The sequence below is a fragment of the Cervus elaphus genome, chromosome 28 (genome assembly GCF_910594005.1).
Source record: "Cervus elaphus chromosome 28, mCerEla1.1, whole genome shotgun sequence".
Taxonomy (NCBI): Eukaryota; Metazoa; Chordata; class Mammalia; order Artiodactyla; family Cervidae; genus Cervus; species Cervus elaphus.
Window position 1 is genome coordinate 12,278,426 of NC_057842.1, and position 20,808 is coordinate 12,299,233.

General features: G+C 42.2%; 1 protein-coding gene across 1 annotated transcript in view; it reads right to left on the reverse strand.

The window, feature by feature from the left end:
- Positions 1 to 20,808, reverse strand: part of COL9A1 (collagen type IX alpha 1 chain) — a 90,948-nt gene that overhangs the window by 51,648 nt on the left and 18,492 nt on the right. Inside the window, exons 6-17 of the mRNA XM_043889850.1 lie at positions 15,156 to 15,239; positions 14,433 to 14,444; positions 13,097 to 13,171; positions 12,786 to 12,821; positions 12,589 to 12,651; positions 6,556 to 6,609; positions 6,267 to 6,302; positions 3,918 to 3,941; positions 3,489 to 3,542; positions 2,222 to 2,275; positions 1,509 to 1,541; positions 728 to 784 (exon numbers count right to left, since the gene is read on the reverse strand). Coding sequence (XP_043745785.1) covers positions 728 to 784; positions 1,509 to 1,541; positions 2,222 to 2,275; positions 3,489 to 3,542; positions 3,918 to 3,941; positions 6,267 to 6,302; positions 6,556 to 6,609; positions 12,589 to 12,651; positions 12,786 to 12,821; positions 13,097 to 13,171; positions 14,433 to 14,444; positions 15,156 to 15,239 — 582 coding nt within the window. The remainder of the gene's footprint in view (positions 1 to 727; positions 785 to 1,508; positions 1,542 to 2,221; positions 2,276 to 3,488; positions 3,543 to 3,917; positions 3,942 to 6,266; positions 6,303 to 6,555; positions 6,610 to 12,588; positions 12,652 to 12,785; positions 12,822 to 13,096; positions 13,172 to 14,432; positions 14,445 to 15,155; positions 15,240 to 20,808) is intronic.

Below are 20,808 nucleotides of genomic sequence, written 5' to 3' on the forward strand. Positions count from 1 at the left end.
AAACCTTCTTGTTCCAAGGGTTCAAGTTTCCATGAAAAATAACACACCCTTCGAGGTCCACATCTTCTGCATGGTGGGCGCACACCCAAGCTAGCCTCAGAGAAAACTGCAATGGGAAACTCAGTGCCTCAGAGTCTTTCAGATCTTGGCACAACTCCCCCAATCTGGAATTTTTCAAAATCATTTCAGACTCATAGAGTAGAGAGAAAAAGTCAATTAACCCCAGCATTTGGTATTTATTTCTTTATTTCCAATGGGCAATTTTGAAGCAATTATGATGGCAGAGTGAGAGAAAAACACTTTTGAAAGTGTTTTTTTCCTCTTTTTTGCACAGTTTTTCCAATTTCTTTTTAACTAAAACAGTTTGAAATACATCATATGTACGGTCCTTGGCCCCTGTCTCTCACTATTGGAGTAAACTTCTGAACCTTCATCTGGTGTTCTAGAGTCTCTCAATCCAGTGCTTTTCATTGATATTTCTTCCCTGAGAAACAGAAGCACTGAATAGCCAAGTATCTCTGTCTTGTGAGCTGTCAGCGTACCACCGGGAACTTCCAGGACTGAAAAAGGACCACAGACAAAGCCACTGGAGAGGCAACACAGACTTGCCTAATCCATCAGGGTGTGGTCTGTGCATGAGCAAGGTCAGTGCTTCAAGGAAAGCCTCTGTTTTTCATATAGATAATACTCATGAAGATAGAATACAGCACAGACAGTATTGTCTTACCCTCATGCCTGGCAGACCTGGGTATCCCGAACGACCCGGTGGGCAGGAATTGGGACACTGTCAGAGAGACAGAAAGAGAGTAACCAAGAGCCTCTGCTTCATGATAAAATGATACATCCCTTAGGGTTTCCAGCTGCAGAATCCCAATGCAAGTCTATTCATTAAATAACTCTGGCTACTCTTTCTTTTTTTATTTACTTGTAAACTCAGAAATATTCCTAGCTTACAGAAACACACAGAGAACATAACAAACCCTTTCCCCATGTATCCACCATCCAGATTTAATTAATACTACTATTTTGCCATATTATTTCAGATTCAATTTGTTCAAGAAAGAAAACATTTACAGACCAACCTCCCCCACTCCAATCCAACAGCTCAGTCCTAAAGGTCACGTCGCCCCCAACAAATGGACCAAAACTGCGTTTACTGCAGTTTTCCTACACTGTTTGAATATCAGTCTATGAGTAAAACAAGCCTCAGAGAGCATTATTGGACTTCGATCTTCTAAAATTGGAATGCTCTGGTGAAAAGCAGGTCTCCTCCATAAAATAAAAGAGATTACGGGAAAAAGAAAGATAATTCCATAATGATAAAGTTAGTGTGAATATGTATAAGTGACCAGTCCACCAGTCCAACAAAGTGCCCTGCCATCTGAGTAAAATAAAACATGAAAACACAACGTATTCTAGCGAGATCATCTTAAAGAGAATTCATCTTCTAAAGAGAATTCCTGGACTTTGAGTTAAAACTATATTTTATTCAAAGGAAAATGTCTTACCAACGGATCTCCATCATGAAAGCCAATTGTTCCCTAAAGTAAAGAAAATGTGAGAGTTAAGAATATAGTGAAATAAATAAATAAATAAATAAAAAATAAAAAAGAATATAGTGAAATATTTAATTTATCCTACTAATAATAAAATGTTCATTTGACAAATACAGTATTTTTTCAATAAGCTATAAGGAATAAATAGCCTAAGATATGCTAATATTCTAGAAACTTCACTCATGGGTCTTTTCTGTTTGGAGAAATCTAAATTTTAGTACATTATTTCTTTCACAGGATTGAAGAGAAAGTAAAATGGCAGAATAGAAAATATGGAGAATTCTGAATCATAAGTTAAAAATATGGATTATCTCCCAATTAACCTCATTTTTTAAACTGCTCATTGTGTAAATCCTTCATAAAAACTAGTTCATTTGAAAATGTTCCTTTTATATGTCCAAGTTTTGAGCATTTGAGAAGTCAAAAGCCTCAAAGCACTTCAAATATAATGTGTAAACCATTCCCTTGAAAATCACCATTCAAATTATTGTGATTTCTTAACTATACTGGCCTTAAAAGACCATGCTTTGAATGAGTGAAAATATCATAGCCATTTTGAAATTTTAGGACAATGATTCAATTTAAAAATTCTTTCATTTTTGGTTCTTAGGATTCTACAATCCCAACTTTCAGACACAGAGAAATTCAAACTGCAAATAACTTACACTGGGTCCCGGGGGGCCAGGGGGGCCCGGTGGTCCTCTTTTCCCAGGATCGCCCTAAGTTATTTGAAAATTGTGACACAGTGGTTATACACACGTCAAAATACACCGCACAAAAAGGTGAGGTATGAGAAACTGACATTCCTACAAACCCTACAGGGCTCAGCCCGCATAGACCTGCCACCAAAATCGATGGGTGACCCGCAGTCCAATCAGTTCCACAAAGTTAGAAGAATAAAGGAGTTCCAACCTCATCAAAGTAATAAATAAGGCGGAGGGAGGCTTGGGGGAAAAGAGCCAATGCTTCTCTATACACAGATCACTTTACTCTGGAAACACTACGCATTTTTCCAGTTGATTTTCAGGGGAACCAGAATAGTTGATACTGCCAGCGCCGCCCAGCTAAGGGCAGCTCATGCCTGCCTGAAACTGTGAATAGGAAGGCAACCTCTGCAGGGCCAGTCAGCCCTGGACTCTGCACCCAGAAACTGTCCCTCACTGTCACTGCACGCACTTGAGCAAAGATGGCTAAATACGCCATTCAGATGAAAGTGGATTCCAGTTAGAATCACCAGCGCTTCCTCCCCACACACCTTTTCCTTCTAGTATTCTATCATAAACCAAAAGCACCTTACAATCTACTTTATAATCATTTTATATGCATTCTTGCATTCAGTAAATAAATTTGTCAAATAGCAACACCTACAGAGAAGCTAAAAAGGAATATATGTGGCTCCCGCTTTCAATGGATTTACTATTATCAATTCTTCAGATAACATCACTACTTCAAGATTTTTGAAATATTTATTGAATATTAACATCAATTTCTTCCATGAAGTTCAGCTCTCTATTGATTAAAGTTCTGTTGGTTTGATTATGATTTTACAATGCTAACATAAATGTACATGGGAATGATTTTAGACTATTCACTCATTTCATACAGAGGAACTGATACAAAAGTTTGGACCCCAATCCCAACTGAGTCTGTAAAATGAAGGTGACAGTTCTTGGCTTAATCACTAATTCTAGAAGCTGGGAAGGAAAGTTCAGCTGAAAACTTTGGGGAAAAAAATTAAAATCACTCTACAGAAATGAGATGGCATTATTACCCTGGTCCTCATCAGTATTATAAACTGGAATTAAACTTATCTGCCATTTCTTGGATTTTCAGGGGGAAACACACACAGGGCAATTTGCCATCCCCAGTAATATCTTCTATTAAGTCAACAAACATCTGTCAACGCGCTGTGTGTATGTATGTGGTACTCACAATCGGTCCAACACGGCCAAGCTCTCCAGGGAGTCCTGCTCCCCCAGGAGGACCCTGAAATCAACAAATTAGAGGGACATGGTGACTTATGATGTTTTCACAATTTATGACAAGTGATACCAAATACGATAAACGATTGACTCAGAATGATGTATCTGTGCTAGCTTTGGCTTCCAATGAGACAACAACTCATCTGACCAAAGAGTAACTACTTAAAATGGAAATTCCTTACATTAACAGAAATTTCTTAAATTAATACAATATTTTTAGTAGAATAGGGGTGCTGTCATAGTAACCACCAAAGATCCCTAAGGGAGGGCCCTGTCAACACCACTGGTAGGTAGAGTGCTAACTGGAGCCTAAGGTTGGGATCTGAGAAATGGGCCACTCTTATAGACTACGTAAAACAAACCAACAGACGATACTTACAGGAGGTCCAGGAATACCACGGCCCTAAAAGGTTAAAATAACAGTTGTTATGATACAGGACCCATACTTCATGTAAATACAGTAGTTACAGAAGTAACTACAGTAGTTACTTCCGTATACAGAACTAACTACAGTAGTTACTTCCGTATACAGAACTAACTCAGTTCTAAAATGAACTACAGAGTCTATCACTAAATAAACGTAAGATGCTCATTCAAAAAGAAAGGACTGGGTAGAGAAAGCAAACTCGGCTCCACTTCTAAATGAAGAAGCTTGCTTCAGCTCCTCAAATGTTCTTTCGACGTCTAAGCTAACTGGTAGTATTTTTTTCAAACTTTTTTTTTTTAAAAGAAAAGCAAAGTAAAGAAAACCCACTCCAATATTCCTGCCGGAAGAATCCCATGGACAGAGGAGCCTAGCAGACTATAACAGTCCATGGGGTCGCAGAGAGTCGGACATGACTGAGCGACTTGGCACAGCAAGTAAAGAAGTCATCCATGCTTGCTGTCAGGAGAATTTACCATTACTCACAAAGAGCCACATCACAACTGGACATTTTCACATTCTTTTTGACTACACTTTTTTACAAAATAGTGAACCTGTGCTATATAGTAGGCCCTTGTTGTTTATCTATTTTATATGCAGTAGTTTCTATTTGTTAATCCCAAATTCCTAAATTACCCTCCCTTCCTTTCCTCACTGGTAACCACAAGCTTGTTTTCTGTGCCTGTGAGTCTACTTCTGTTTGGTAAAGAAGTTCACTTGTAGCATAGTTTAGCTTCCACATATAAATGGTATCATTTGTCGTGATTTATAAGAAACCGACATTAAAAGTAAGACAACATTGCTCTAAAATTTATAATGTGATATTTGGAAATTGCCCAGATATTTAGCACAGAGAGGAAGGGGAGGACCAAAGTGTTTAGGAACACACCCCTTGACAGGTAAGGCTATGTGTCCAGACACCAAATCCAGCAGAAATGGAAAACAAAAGAGTGTCACTCCTGAAATGACCTCCAGTGGGATCCTCATTTATGCTGAATTTTATTTGAAAACCAGTCAGTCTGTCTCCCACTCCCTTACATTTACTATTTCTTGAGCAACATCAAACTGCGTGTAACCAGGGATTGAAACCATGCCTCCTTACGCAGCCTCCAAGCCTCAATTCCAAGCACAGGGCCTAACACACAACAAGCTCTAACTCTGCGCTGGCTGAACCTAATAAAACTGAGCACCGCTGCCTTCGGGGCTCAGTCTCCCAGCCTTGGGCCTCCGCGTCACTCTCCTCTGTGGGCTTGAATCCCTTGTATGCACAGCTGTCTCTGACACCTTACTCCTGACAGCCTGTACTTCCAGACTTCGTATTTTCTAGATAGAAATATCTAAGATAGACTTACATATTTTCTAAAATATCCATCCATATATGAAGCATCCAGGGGAATCACATCCTCTGATAATGATGTTATTATTTCTAATTATTTAGGCAGCCACAACAAGCATGAATTTCACATGAGTAATATGTTTCAATGGTAAATGGGGAGTTTTCAAGGCCTTCTTTGAAAAATTACTTCTATTTGAACATTGTAATATGTGGATCAATGTGGGAAATAAATGTCATGCTTGAAGACACCAAAGTAATCAATAAGTTATTTCATTATCAAGAGACCTAGAGATTTGATGAATTTGTTTAAAGGCATCTCTATAAGATGTTCAGCTATGAGTTAAAAATGTGTGAGGAAGGCCAGCAAACTAGTCACCTCTGAAAAGAGACTTAAAATGGAAAAGATGAAATATGGCAACAGAAACAGTGCAAATAGGAAACAAAGAGGAAAAACACAGATTAATAGCAAGAGTGAAAAAGGAATGAAGAACAAATAGAAAAAGAAAAAAAAAATAGCAGCCTGAGAATCCAGTTCTCCTCTGGAGAGAAATAACACAAATCTGCTGGATCGTGTAACATGGAAAAAGACTCGCCAGGGAAGCAGGTGGGTGATAACATGGCTGGTATTTCATTAGACATAAAACCAGTTGGGAAGAAAGTGGTGTGATGCCGAGGTCTAAACACCAAATACTTAGATTTGCTGCTGTTACATGAGAAACAGTTTCCATCAGTGGGAACAGAGAAGGGGTTATTTCCATTGGTAAATGCCACCTGCAAACAGATGTATGCATTTTACACCATACATTCAAATTGCTCTGAAATTTTCTACTCATAGTCACAGTGCTTATCATAGCAGATAAGCCATAATTTCTTTGTGATGTATATTATGTAGAAAACTAAATTGAAAAATTTCACAATGGCAGAATTTTACCTAAAGACAGATTATAAATCACTTCACATTTACTTACTGGAAATCCACGAGGTCCTGGCACACCAGGTTCTCCCTAAAAATAAAAATAGCTCCATTGTACTTAGCTTTTTTAGCATGAGTATGCAAACTGTATAAATATTAAAATCATTCAAACACTCCATCTTAGTGTTTGAACGCAATTTAGTTCAACTGTTATAAGACATGATTTTGGTTGAACAAGTGTATTTCAGCCACTTCACAACTAATCTGTTAATTGATTTGGAAACACTACAATAAAATTATGCTTCAGCGTTTAATTGATACCAGCAATTAGGTGGCTAACTTACTTTTTGTCCTCTTGGTCCAACAGAGCCTGGGGATCCATCGGGACCTGTTAATCCCTAACAAAGCAAGATGATATTAGAACTAATACAACATCCTTAGGCAAGCCACTAAGTGGATAACTCCATTTTATTTATTAATTACATGCAGGATGGTTTATCTATGTATGGTGCAAATCTTTATAAAGAAAAACCTTTCTGTATTCCTACTCAAAGGTAATGTCTGACATGACATCTGACTGTTATAGTTACTTTCTGTTAATAAATTGTACCCTGTTCATAACTTGCCACTAAATGCACTGTTTATCACAGGATTCAATAATTTAGTATTCTTGTCTCTGCTTTGAAAAAAATGGGAAGTAATAATTACAATGTTCTAATAGGAAAGTCTAATGGGACAACTCCAATACTTTGGCCACCTCAAAGTGCTGACTCATTTGAAAAGACCCTGATGCTGGGAAAGATTGAAGGCAGGAGGAGAAGGGGACGACAGAGGATGAGATGGTTGGATGGCATCACCGACTCGATGGACATGAGTTTGAGTAAACTCCGGGAGTTGGTGATGGACAGGGAACCTTGACGTGCTGCAGTCCATGGGGTCGCAAAGAGTCAGACACGACTGAGCGACTGAACTGAACTGAATGAGCCAATAGGACTTGGCTTTGCCACTTAGCCACGTTATGTATCTCTTGATTTCATTTATAAAGGCAAAATGTTTTATACATGGATGTCTCTGTACTCTCAAATAACATCTTGAGAGTTAAAATGTTCCTTCAATAGTGATTAAAACTAATCAATCTCACTATTGCCTTTTGGCCACCTAAAGCCCCTCAATTATCTCCTAGCAATGACAACTACTTATGGAAAACATTAACTTTTAAAGTTGAATCATTTTAGAGCAGGTTTCTAGGTTATCTCCTTTAGTGAAATAGCTATATTAAATATACATTTTCATGTGTGCCACTCACTATGTGGACTCTAAGTCCATTGCTGTAAAGCACATTTATAACATCACATATAATGCTAAAGTAGTTATTAAAGCATCACTTCCAACCATTGTTGCTTTCCCTACCAGTATTTATTTTATCATCATCCTAATATAAAATAGATATCAAACCATGCTAATACTACACGTACATCTAAATTTCCACATCGGATGAAGACATATTTTTATCTTTTAGTTTTTTCTTTACTTTTAGCTGTTGTCATTTATAATATTGAAATTATACCATACAAAATATAAATATATGTACCTATATATGTAGATATATACTTACATATATGCACATACACGTATATACATTCATAAATAAATAACTTATAAAACCTATTAGCAAGATTTGAAAAAAATTAAAATGTTAATCTAGGAATTCCTTGAATATATGAAAGTCTGGCTTAAAAATGAATCACCAAGATCCATATTTAATTTGTCAATCTGCATAAATATCAATAAAATGCATTCATGTAACTTATGTAGAAAACTATTTCACGAGCCACCATTTTTACATTTCTCTGCATCAATCAATTTCCTTCATAACTCCAAAGACTGAATCAAAGGAAGTAGAAAATGAGCTGACAATATTAATTATTGGAAATTTACCAAAGAAGAAAGTTATTAAACACACGTGGAAGGATTTTTGACAGACTTTGATTTTCAGTCTCCCTAGTGTAATTATAATGCTCTAACTTGGGAACAGGCCTTAACATCCCAGTTGCTGAGCACCTATGGTAATGGGACACTGGCTTCTGTCTGTGAGCAAATAAGCCACACTCCCAGGAGCTCTTGGTAAACACATGTGGCGCAAGGGCTTTATAAACCTCAGGGTGGGTCTGACTAAAGGGACTTCCAATGCCCACTTCACACATATACCCTCCAAGACCCGTCCTGGTCAGTCCCCACACACACACAGCCAACTAACAACCTTTAATCAGGGACTAAAACCACTGACAAAGTTGGAAGACAGTAGCTACTACATAAGGTAGAACTTCAGCTGCATAATAAGGAAGCAGAGTGGTTGGATAACCTGGAAGCTGCTTCCAGACATTTCTTGTCTCAACTGTCTTCCATAAGACATGGTGAAAGAAAGAAAGAAAGTGGGGCTTCCCTGGTGGTTCAGAGGTTAAAGTGTCTGCCTCCAATGCGGGAGACCCGGGTTAGATCCCTGGGTTGGGAAGATCTCCTGGAGAAGGAAAGACATGGTAAACCACATCTAATCACGAGGAGGCTGCGGGTTAATGAGAATGTATTCTGGCATCCGATCTAGTGAACTCTGTCGTGACACAGCCATGCATTAAAGCATAGGCTCCGTGAGGACAGGACTCCATGTCCATCACAATCTGAGTACACTGCCCGAGCATCTAACACATGCAGCACAGAAGATAACAGAAGGCTACTGAACAGAAGACTTGAAGACTTTGGCCTAGCCTACTGGGTGGAAGGATTTCACACCTGTCCCTCCACATCATCTTCATTTTTGGTTCAAATCCCAGCTCTGCCACTTAATTCCTAGACCGCTGTGGGCAAGTTACTCAACTGTATAGAGCCTCAGTTTCCTAATCTGTAAAACAGGTATAATGTTAATATCTACCTCACATGGCAACTTTGAAGATTCACTGGGATATTGTACACAGAGTGTTTACAACGGTGCCTGGAACAGTAGATGCTAAGTAAATGTTGAGCTTTTCTTATTATTATCATTATTATGTAGTCAGATTATCTAGAAGCTAATGAAGTAACATTTCCTGCTCTCTGGGAGCTTAAATCTCATTCAGAAGAGATTCTGCAAAAAAAAAGAACAAGCGAAAAATCTGGGTATTAACCACAGGCACTGTGCTTCACAGCCCCCTCACATTTCTCTGATGTCTGACTATTTCCCCTTACCTTGCCTTTCAGAATAATTTCTTTATTACTCACTATCCTAATCATATAACATCACAGATAATAGTTGTATACATTCAGAGGATGTTCTAATCTCTCTCCTATAAAACATAGCATAACTTAACTATAATTCATGTACTTAATTCTAATTCCTCTTTTCTGTATCTTAAACAGATGCTATAAGAATGAAAAAAAATACTCTTTTAGAGCTCTTAGAGCTCACTAAGTATGCCACAGCATAAGTGCCTATAAGAGTATAAGTTATTAATGATAACAGCACAGTTGTCCTTTGAGTGCAGAGCTTGCAACAAGCTTGGATTTCTTTAATGTTATGTGTCTATAAGGGAAAAAAATCAACTTAAACTAAGGGAAAGAAGAGTTTTTTATATATGTATATAAGTCTCCTACAACTTACATTTACAAACATATGCATAAAACTCCAATTTGCAATCATTCTTATCTGTCAAAGAAATGACAGAGGAATATATTGCCAATGGCAGAAAGAACTGCTTTCATATGAATGTTTATGAAGATAAGGTTCTATATGGGATAAAATTAAAGCCCACTGTATCCTGAAATTTCCCACTGCTGTTTGGCAAAGCAAGCAGCCCTCACTAGTAATTTCCTTCCAGCATTCCACCACTCAGTTCAGGAGACCCAAGCCATAATACTACAAGACTAGCTGCCATGACTCATTTACCTTTTCTGTCAAAAATCCACCTAATTCAGGATAATAACCTTTAAGCCGTGTTCTTTTCAGATTCTTCCAAACACCATCTGATTAACCATTTGTTAACATTATCAAAAAATGCGGCATGTTTGTGACTGCACTTTAAAAAAGTTTTACACAAATGCAAATCAGTATAGTTAATTTTTTGCTTAATTCTAAGCATGAGTTTGAGTAAACTCCGGGAGTTGGTGATGGACAGGGAGGCCTGGCGTGCTGCGATTCATGGGGTCGCAAAGAGTCGGACACGACTGAGCAGCTGAACTGAACTGAACTGAAGAAATGTCTACAATACTTGCACATGCATGAACTTCTTACTTTTTTCTCTCCTTCCTTTCTCTTTTTCTTTTTCTGTTGCTTTTCTCTGCCATCCCAGAAAGTTGATTTAATGCCCTCATCAGGATCTTACAGAGTCAAAGTTCTATGATGTAAGGAGCCTTACTATTTTACACCTTTTAACTTTGGAAATCTTATTTTGAAATGGAAATCTGTGCTATGATACAGCAATTATAGACAAAGAAAAAAGTACTTGCAATTATTAGTTACATTGTACTTCTAAAGATTTTGAAGAATTTTCTTTTTTATCCTATTTCTGTTTGAGTGTGGAAATTACTTTATAAAGTAAAACCAGACATTGTCTTTATGACTTTATGGTACTAGAGGAAGAAGAATTTGTTGAGCCTGCTACAAAAGCACCATCAAACCCAGACACACACAAGTCTAGTCCTTTGTCTGAAATTATGCAACTCAATAGTAAGACAAGACTTTAGGTCATTCATTTATGTTTCAACCATGACAAAAATTAATGATAATAATAATATAGTCATTTAATCATCCATTTTCTTTTCACATAAAACAAGGTCCAAGGTTGAAAGGAATGCAGAAATAAATCTAACCTACTGATTTATTTGCATTCATCAGACTTTTTTATTTGGATGAGACAGTTCCAAGTAATTCACTGTGTTTCAAAGAGATGTTTGATAGCAAACAAGTTGCATAATTTCAGTTCATATTATACAAACATTAGGCGGATATTCAGTTTGCGTTGTCCAAACATTAGTCCCTAGTGACCTCATGCACTGCCACTTTGCCTACACAGAAAGTTCAAAGTGGGGTCTTTTTGAATAAAGAATAAAACAAAGTTAGTCTTCTAAAGCAATGAATTGTTGCTGTTGTTGTTTAGTCCCTAGCATAGACAAATATCCCCATTATACTAATCCTGACAAAGAAAGCACATCTTAATAACCACTAACATCCAGCTATTTTTCTTTTTCTCAAAATGAAGACTCAGTCTTAAACTCTAGCCAAAAGTTCTCAGAATCTATAATCATAGGTTTTCAAGGGCTTTGATTTAGAAAAGTCTTTAGTTTGGGGAAACCATATAAGTTGATAACTTGAAGGATAACTCGAGGAGCCCAGCACTGTCTGTTTTCTGAGAGTGGAGGCCCGGATGTCACTTTACTCTGTATCCTAGCCGGGAAGTCAAGGAGTGGCCCTCGGTAAAGTCTCAATAGTCCAGTGTAGGGAGAGAGGAGATGATAGCCGGGAAGTCCTTTCCTCTGAAGAAATGTTACCTAGAGTCGGTCTTACCAGGCGGCTCAGCATCTGAGCTGGCCTCCCATGGGGGCAGGCAGGCGTGTGACTAGGCGCGCTGGGGAGAGGCCGCTGGTTCCCAGGCTTCAAGCATCCCTAGTTAGTTTGTTTCTGGCAATGGGTGCAAACCAAGGAGACACGGAGCAAAGATGGAAAGCTAGTGGTGGTTGTTTTTTTACTTACATTCTAGAAACCATGAAGCAATCAAGTCTTCTTGCTGGACTCAGTCTTCTGAGCTGGATTTCTCTAGATTTTTTTTTAATTTTTAAAATTTATTTATTTTAACTAGAGGCTAATTACTTTACAGTACTGTAGTGTTTTTTGCCATCCAGTGACAGCAATCAGTCGTGGGCACACACGTGTCCGCGCGCCAGGGCGGTGCAGGACGAGCCCCGCCCCACACTCCGGCGGGCAGGCTCTCCCCAAGCCTTTCTCTCTTCTCCTCCTTGGGGTTTGGGGGGCTCTGTCCCTCCCTCTGCCTGCAGGCCCTTCCCCTAAACTCACTTAGGGGGTGCCAGGGAAAGGACAAGAGCCAAGCGCCAGCACCCCGCAGTGGGGTGAGTGGGGAGTGGCCGCTGAGAGGCAGACACGGGTACCCGCCGCTGCTCCCGGAGCAGAGAGGAGGACAGCCAGTGCCGCGCCCCTCGGGGCCCCCCACGAGCCCCAGACCCTCGCGCAGAAAGCGCGTCTCAGCGCCCAGCCGGCGGGCGCCGCCACGTTCAGAGCCACAGTCTGGCCTTAGCTCGGACCGCAGCTGCCTGCACGCGGCACTCCTCTCTCTCACACGCGCACACACACACACACTGGGCCTGGCTTCACGCCCCCAGCACCCACTACTCACGTCGGCGCCCGGTGTGCCAGGCTTGCCTGGAGCTCCTGGTTTCCCCGGCTCTCCAGGGGGACCCTGGGCAGGGAGGGGACAGGAGGGGGAGAAAAGGAAGAGAAAAAGGAGCAAAGTTGAGCCTCATTGGATGCAGTGTGATCTGCAGACCACATTGGAAGGAAGGAAGTGGAGCGCCAAGGCGCTGATGTACTCACCGGGGGGCCTGGGGGACCCTTCGGACCGCGATCACCCTAGAAGGCAGGAGGGAAAGCAGGGCAGTGGGTGAGTGGAGGGTGCTGGGGCCCCTCCGGGTCAGGGACAGGACAGATGGTGCAGGGCTGTGATCAACCGCCCGGGCCACGGGACGCAGGACTGCCTCCCTCTGCAGTCCCCAGGTGTCTCCCAGGGCCCCACTCCCAGCCCTCACCCACGTCCCTTCCCGCCTCTGGGTAGGGGGCTTCGGGCCCCCTCAAAAAATCCACCCGAGCCGCTGGGAGAGGGGCAGGGGCTGGAGGTGGACACTTACGTCGATGCCGTCAATGCCCGGGACTCCAGGGGGACCCGGCGGCCCCGGAGGACCCTGCTGTCCTGGGGGGCCCCTCTGACAAAAGAGCACACGCGGGTTAGGGGAGCACGGGGAGCAAGCACAAGAAGGTGGGCCCGAGCCCGCTGCCTCCCCGCAAAGACAGTGCCCGGTGGAGGCCGGGTTCATACGCAGCGGAACACGCGGGGACCAGACTTCCAAGGAAACGAGGTTGCTTCCCCTCCTCGAGGTTCTGAACGAGGCCGACAGTGAGGTGAGAGCAGAGTCTGGGCCCCCAGAGTGGGGTCCTCCCGTCTACAGAGCTTTCAACCCAACGGGGCTTGTGGGGAAGAGGGGGCCTCTTACTCAAGGGGTTGGATCATGAAGATGGTGGTCACTGAATTTCTGAATTTAATCAGGAAATGCAGGTCAGCCTTTTGGATAAAGTGAGACAGCTCAGAATCGAGGCGCGCCACCCCAGATCAACTCCAGGATGGCTTTGTAGATCTGTCTGGGTTCCGAAGAAAACTGCGGGGCCCTCTTAGGGAGAGACTGGGAGGCCGAGAAACCCGGCGAGGGCCCAGCCTCTCTTCAGATCCTCCTCTTGGAGGTCTGTGCACCTCGCTTCAGAAAGACGCCAAATTTCAGGCCGACCCCAGGGTGTGACCCCTTTTATAGGTTGCAAATAGCTCCGCTTTGATGGCGCTCGACGGAAGGCTGGCCTCTGAAAATTTAGACGCGTTTTAGGAAATGTGGGAATTTTAGGTTTTTTCTCTTCTGAATTGAAGGGGGGGAAAATGGCTTCTTTCATCAAAGAAACATTGGTTTTTCTAAGCTCCCGGTGACCAGACAGGCTACAATGGGGTCTTTGTAAGTGAAACCTCAAACGGCGCCGGGCCTCCCCCCCCCCCGCCCCGTGCGGCCGAAATTCCGAGGTGAGCCCGGGCCGCCGAGTCCACGCAGGCGGGATGCGGAGTTGCCTGGGATCGCGCCTCCCCCGGGCCGGGCCCGCCCGGGACTGGGGGCTGGGAGGGAACGGAGGGAGGAGGGGAGCACCGCTGAAAATTAAAGCCCCGGCCTCCAGCCTCCTGGGGCGTCCACGGCCGAGCCTGCAGTGTGGGGCCGGGTCGGTGAGGGGGCGCCCGTTCTCGGACCCTCGGGGTGTCCCCTCGGGCCTCCGCCTCCCACCTTGCTCGCCGCAGGTGCGCGGCCCGAGGATGCGCGGAGCCGTGCTACCCGCGGGATGCTCAGCGTCTTCCCGCGCTTCCCGCGACGGCTGCACCCCCGCCTCGCCCTGCGCGCGCTTGGAACACTCCAGCGCTTCTCGCCCCCGGCTTACCTGGTCGACGATCTGGAGAAAAGAAGAGAAGATGGGGGAGACAGTGAGAAGGCGGCCCCCCAAACCCGCGCACAACTTACTTGAGCCGCGCACAAGCAGAGCCCCGACAGCAGCAGTCGCAGCCCGAGGGCCCTGCGGCCCGACGCCGCCCAGGCCATGCCCGCCGCGCGCGCAGTGGCGCTTGTCCCCGCCAAGAGCGCCCCCGGGAGCCGGGGATGCGAGGGGGCGCCGGCCGGGGAGGCGTGAGTTCCTCCTGTTTATGAACGGCCCCCGAGAGGGTCCCAGGGATTGGAGGAGAGCTGGCGGGCCAGGAGGACGGATAGAATGACAACAGTCCCCCTTAACCCTTTCCCCGCCTCCGCCCCCACGCCCCTGGGGAGCCTCTCGCGGTCCCCAGAGTCTTCTCCGGTGGCCTGTGTGCCACCGAGGGCTTGAGTAGTCGACTGGCATTTTCCTGGAGAGAGGCTGGGGGGTGAGAGGTCCGGGGGCTGAGGAGGGTCGTAAGCCATCCAAGCTGGATCCATACCCCTTCCGCCGCCCCCCTCCCCCGCGCAAGTGGTTTCTACCCGCCAGGCTGTGGGTGGGACCCGCGCTTCTTCAATATCTGGCCTGTGCAGCAAAAGCCTGGACTTTTAGACAAAGAGTGAGGACCGGGCGAGTTTGCGGAGGTGTAGTGAGGTAAGCTGGCTGCAAGCGGCCTTTGCAGGTAGTCTAGGGACTCACCGTGATCCTGGCTGGCAGTTCATGACAAGTTTCTCTCCGGGGTCGCAGCGGGTCACAGTGGATCAGCATCCATTGAAGTTCAAACTGGAGAAAGACAGCAGCCAGTCAGTTAGGTCTCTTTGGAGAACAGAAGTGGGTCATTTAAAAGGGAGATGCGATGGTAAATGTGGTCCAGCTGTTGCGTCAGGTCATCAATTCATCTCAGCGGACTAGGACTCTTGTTCCCTGAATACAGTTTTTCCAGGGGGAATGGACTGGAAATCCTTCCCACGTTTCTCCTATCATTGGATACAGATGACTTAGCTCTGCATTGCTCCAGCCAAGCCCTAGGCAGGAAACCCACCAGGGATATTTACTTCCTATTTCTGTTCCCACCACAACCTTCAAGAGGTAGATTCTATTAAAATGAGTCTCAGAGAGAAGAGGTAACTGTTCTAGGCACAAGCCAATAAATGTCAGAGTCTGGATGGGAACCAAGGCCTACAGAATGCCACAGAGGACATATTCAATAAGATTTCACTCAGGAAAAGATTAGGAACAGGCAGCAAAGAGATGGCACCAGGAATAAAATAGCAAAAGGAAAATTGGTCCCTGGGAGAATATACATGATAGATATTGGCCATTGAGTGTCTCTGCCTAAAATGGAAATAAGATCTAGAAGTGGAAGGAATGAGAGAAATATAAGACTCAGGGAAAAAACAAGAAAATAAAAAATACTTGAACTTTGCATAATACTTATATTTTCATTGGTTGAAGAGAGGTAAAATTCCTAGACAACTAAAAGCTGGCTGTGTCCTGACAGCTTCTTATGTTTTAGCAGGTGCTAAGGGAGAGAGAAAAGAAGGACAGGAAAGAAACAAAAAAGGAAGAAGGGCCAGGTCTGAATGTGAAAGCCTCAAGGGAGAAGGTATAAAAAAATTGGTGTATCCACAGGAAGCCTGCCACCAGGTACTACTCTGACCCCTCTTCACTGAGGAAGTTCCTCACCAGGCATTTCCAATCAGATCCGTATTTCTTGATCAGTTGATTCTCCTGGCATTATGCAGATGTCTAAGTAAGTGACCAGGTCCCAAAGCTAAACATAATGCATCTAAATGTAAAGTGATATAAGGTAAAGTGATCTCTTTTCTTCATCCAGTGGTGATTTACTCTCCATCCCTCTTGCCAAAAGGACTCAATCTACCAGATCTAGACTTGTTAGATGCATTTTTCCATTGCTACAAAAGCATCCAGAGTTGAGGTTACTAGATGAAAGATCAAATTTGAAAAGAATGAAAGATGAACTCCTTCCCTTCTACCCACAGAGGAATGGAAAGTTAAACAAAAGGTGGCTTTTCATTTTATAAAGGGGTGAAAATAAGACATGAAGCTTTGACGTCCTCACACTGATGCCCCTTCTCACATGATTCTAATTGCCCTGGAGTTCTCCTCTTCCTCTGTTTTCTTGTTTCCCTCAACCTTCCCATGCCTTTTCTCCCAAAATGTGGACAACTAGGAAAATGAATTAATTGGGATGAAAAGAAAGCTAAATTAAGACATACTTTGAGATGGACAGGTATCTACAAATTGTATGAAAATGATGCCAGATCAGCATACACAGTTGTGTGTTCTTGGTGTGAATTATTTTGCAATAGCATATTGACATCCTACAAAGAAACTGCTTTCCAAACCTCACAGTATCTTGCAGCTAAGGAAATCACTTTAATCAAACACTTTATTTTTAATCAGAATAGTCTTGTTTGCTTGGGAGGGATTTTATTTTGGTTCTGTTCTAAACTGCAGGGGAAGTTTTAAAAGGAAGATAAAAGAAAGAATGGACCAGCCTTTCCCTTAATGATTGCTAAACACGAGGCACCGCCTCCAGCAGCTCTTGGAGGCCAGTCATATATGGGTAAAGGGGCCCAGAGAGGTTAAATCATTTGCCACAGGCCACACAGCTAGTAAATGTCAGAACTGGAATTCCAAATGTGCCTCAAAAATAAGGTTAGTCTCCTGAGAGAATACATCCAATCTCCAGAATGAAGTATGATTTTTCAAGCAGGTACCCCTAGCACTTGGTGATTGAACACTTGCATTAAAAATTAACAGAAAAGACAGATCTAGAAATAAAAACTGCATAAATTTGTTTCCAACATGTACTAGAAAACTTCAGAACTAGACTAAGACATTTCATTAAGACAAAAAATTTCCCTATTTGCATGCTTGTTATAGAAATATATCCAGAAACAAAATTTCTGCTGTTGCTCCCCAAATTAGCAGCTGCTTCTATATGCAGTTACATATTCATGTGTATGACAAAATATGACATATAGGAAATATGATTTCTCTTCCTTAATGACCAGATAAGTATTTTACCAAAATAAGAAAAGGTTTCTCCCCATCCCTAATACCATCTCAAAATACCAGAGACCACTCATACAATATTATTCCCTAAGTCCTTGGAAAATTGATACCAAACTGGCATTCATTTTATGTGTGTAATATTTTGATTCTCAAAAATAATTCATACCTTAATCACCTTGAGAAAGTTTAATTATATGGCTAACCAGGAAACCTATATCCTTTGTATGGAGAGTTCATTTAAGTTACTTATTGCAAATGCAAAGTAATTTGTTAAGCTATTTTCTCAGAAGTGTAATTCTCTCTGGATAAATGGGCACACCTGTGTAAGCATGCACGGTGCAGTTGTGATGCAGGATAAAAGGGAATGAAATGGAATTCATCTGTGAATACAGATGGGTTGTGACAGAGTGCCACCCAGGTCAGAGGTTTCTGAACACATCTCTGCTTCCACATAACCACCACCTACGCACTATATAATAACTGTTTGGGGGCGTGCAATATTAATTCCAATTTCCATGCTAATAATTTTGAAGGCAGATTGGCAGAGTTCCCTGGTAAAAGTCACTTTCATTATACATCTAAAATGTTGATTTCCACACATCTCATTTTCAGACCTGCAATCATTCTTCTCTTTGACTACCCATGGACAAAATACATGTGACAAATATTTTAATTTAGTCTTTTACTTTTGAAGTCCCAGTAGAAGCCAAGCTTTAAGGAAATATTCTAGAGAAACTACAGGTATTTTCCTTTTCACAATAGAATTACAGTATGTTACACTTGAGAAAAAAATTCTAGAAGAGAAGTAAAAAATAAAATGTTTTTTATAAATCTGTTAAGCAGAACACAAACTGCCCTAGGCCAGCCTATCTTTCTCAACATAAAATACTTCTGCATTGTTTCAAGAAAAACAGTTGTGTAAATGTAAGCTACCTTCATCTGCCCAAATGCGTCATTACCCAATTCTTTTCCAAAAAAGGTGCAATTTGCGCCAGTCCAGGTTGGATGCCTGAGACAAGTGCTCAGGGCTGGTGCACTGGGATGACCCAGAGGGATGGGATGAGGAGGGAGGTGGGAGGGGGGTTCAGAACAGAGAACACATGTGAATCCATGGCTGATTCGTGTCAATGTATGGCAAAAAACCACTACAATATTGTAAAGCAATTAGCCTCCAACTAATAAAAATAAATGAAAAAAAATAGGATATTCCTAATTAAAGAATTTAAAAAAAAAAGGTGTAATTCGATCCCCTAAGGTAGAGTAGCTGGAAAATCCCAGGGACGGGAGTCTATGGGGTCGCACAGAGTCAGACACCACTGAAGTGACTTAGCAGCAGCAAAGTAGGGTAGCGTCCAGAGGACAACACTTTAAAACATGGAATTTTGGCCCCAACTCTTAACTCTTATTTGGGCTAGAGATTTTTACTTGTTTTGCTAGGATATCAATAAATATTAATAAAGTACTTAAGCCTTTCATAAAAATTAAACAAAAACTAATAGCAGACAACTATCTTTTCCTCCTGAAAGAGAATTCTAATGACAAACTATGGGACTTAGCTCAATATTAAGGGGAATGGAACAAGGCTTAATTTTTTTTTGCAAACTGAATTATTAAATTTTATATACAATGCCTAAAAACTAGCTCTTCAAAGATAAATTCTGAAACAGGAGATATGTTTCATTAACATTTTTGTCTAGACAGTGACAACAAAGGTTTAGAAAAATAGCTTGAAACCACAAGTTATTCACAAGGAATTCAAAAAGGATTCATGCTTCTTTTTAATTTATGAAGAAATGCTGGTTTCTGCCTTCATAAGGGAACTCCTCTAGGTGAAGCTTCCTGCCAACTGAGCAGGAGGCTCTGAGTTGCCATGAAATAAAAAATCCCCCTAACTCTACATAGATGCTAGGAATGTGGTTAAATACGCTTTACATTTACTCATTTTTAACTCAACATATCTTCATCTAACATTCATGTGCTTCAAGAGAGAGACTATGAAGACACAAAAATGTTTAGTCTATAGGACACTATCTAAGCTGAAAAACGCTTTGACAATTACTACAATGGTAGTAAAGATGAGAAAGATATATTCCTGGCTAAAGCCATCAACAGGGGGATCATATAACCTGCAATTCTAGGTCTTCCTAAGCAGAGATCAGGAAGGTGAAGAGGTGACAATAACTGGGAACAAGGGTGGAAAGTTGAGCAGAGAGAAGGGACAGACTCGCTGTAGCAAAGAATTTTTCCCCCTTGAATTCTAAGGAAAATAATTTGAATATTATTGAGTAGATAATTACGGGATTGTCATCAAAGATTTTTTGCTATAGGGATGGGATGAGGGGAGGTGGCCTTAATTAGAAGGGCATTTCAGGGAGATGATGTGATAATAAATGCTGGTCCTTTGAGGCATAAGGCGGTTACCGTAGCAGAGTACCAAGAAGAGTTACACTCTGAGTTATGGTGAGGTGTCCTGCGTGTCTTCCTCTCGTGCCATAGGCCCCTTCAGCTACCATCTTGCTTCCTGCTCCCCTTCATACGGAGCTTAAGGAGTGGTCTGTGTTCATTGCTTCCAGTTCCTCTCCCTTCCATTCTGTCTTTAACCCTTTCTGACTGGGCTTTCTCTCAATACTCCAGGGGATCTTGTCTCAAGACCAGCTCCATTGGTTTCTAATCCAGCGGTTAACTCTACGTCCTCGCCTTTTTTGTCGCGTCTACAGCACTTGAGTGAGCTGACCTTTCCATTCTCCCTGGAATACTATTTTACACCAACTTTCCAAGTTGCACAATATCCTGGCTCTCTCCTCCACCATGGGCTGCTTATATTGGTCTCTTTGACAGAATCGTCCTCACCTCAGTAAATTCTAAATGTTGGTTGTTTCAGGCCTCAACTTTAGAGTTTCTCTATTACACTCAACTTTCATTTGGTCCATGATTTAAATAAATATATACTTACAGCCCCCAGAGTTTTTATTCCCTGCTGGACCTATCTCTTGAACTCCAGAACATATCTAACTACCCGCTCAGTATCTTCACTAAGGTATCAATCTCCTTATCAAACTTAGATATTCCAAATCAACACCTGATATTATCACTGACACCTGCTCTTCCCCCATGGTTTTTTATGTCTCAATAAATGGAACCTCTGTGCTTCCAGTTACACCAAAATTATTGGAGCATGCATGATTCTTTCTCTCTTACACATAAAATTTCATTTGCTTTACTCTCAAAATGTTATATCAAGATCTGATCACTTTGCACCAGCTCCATCACTACAGCCTTCTTCTAAACCCAGACCATCCCTGCCAGAACT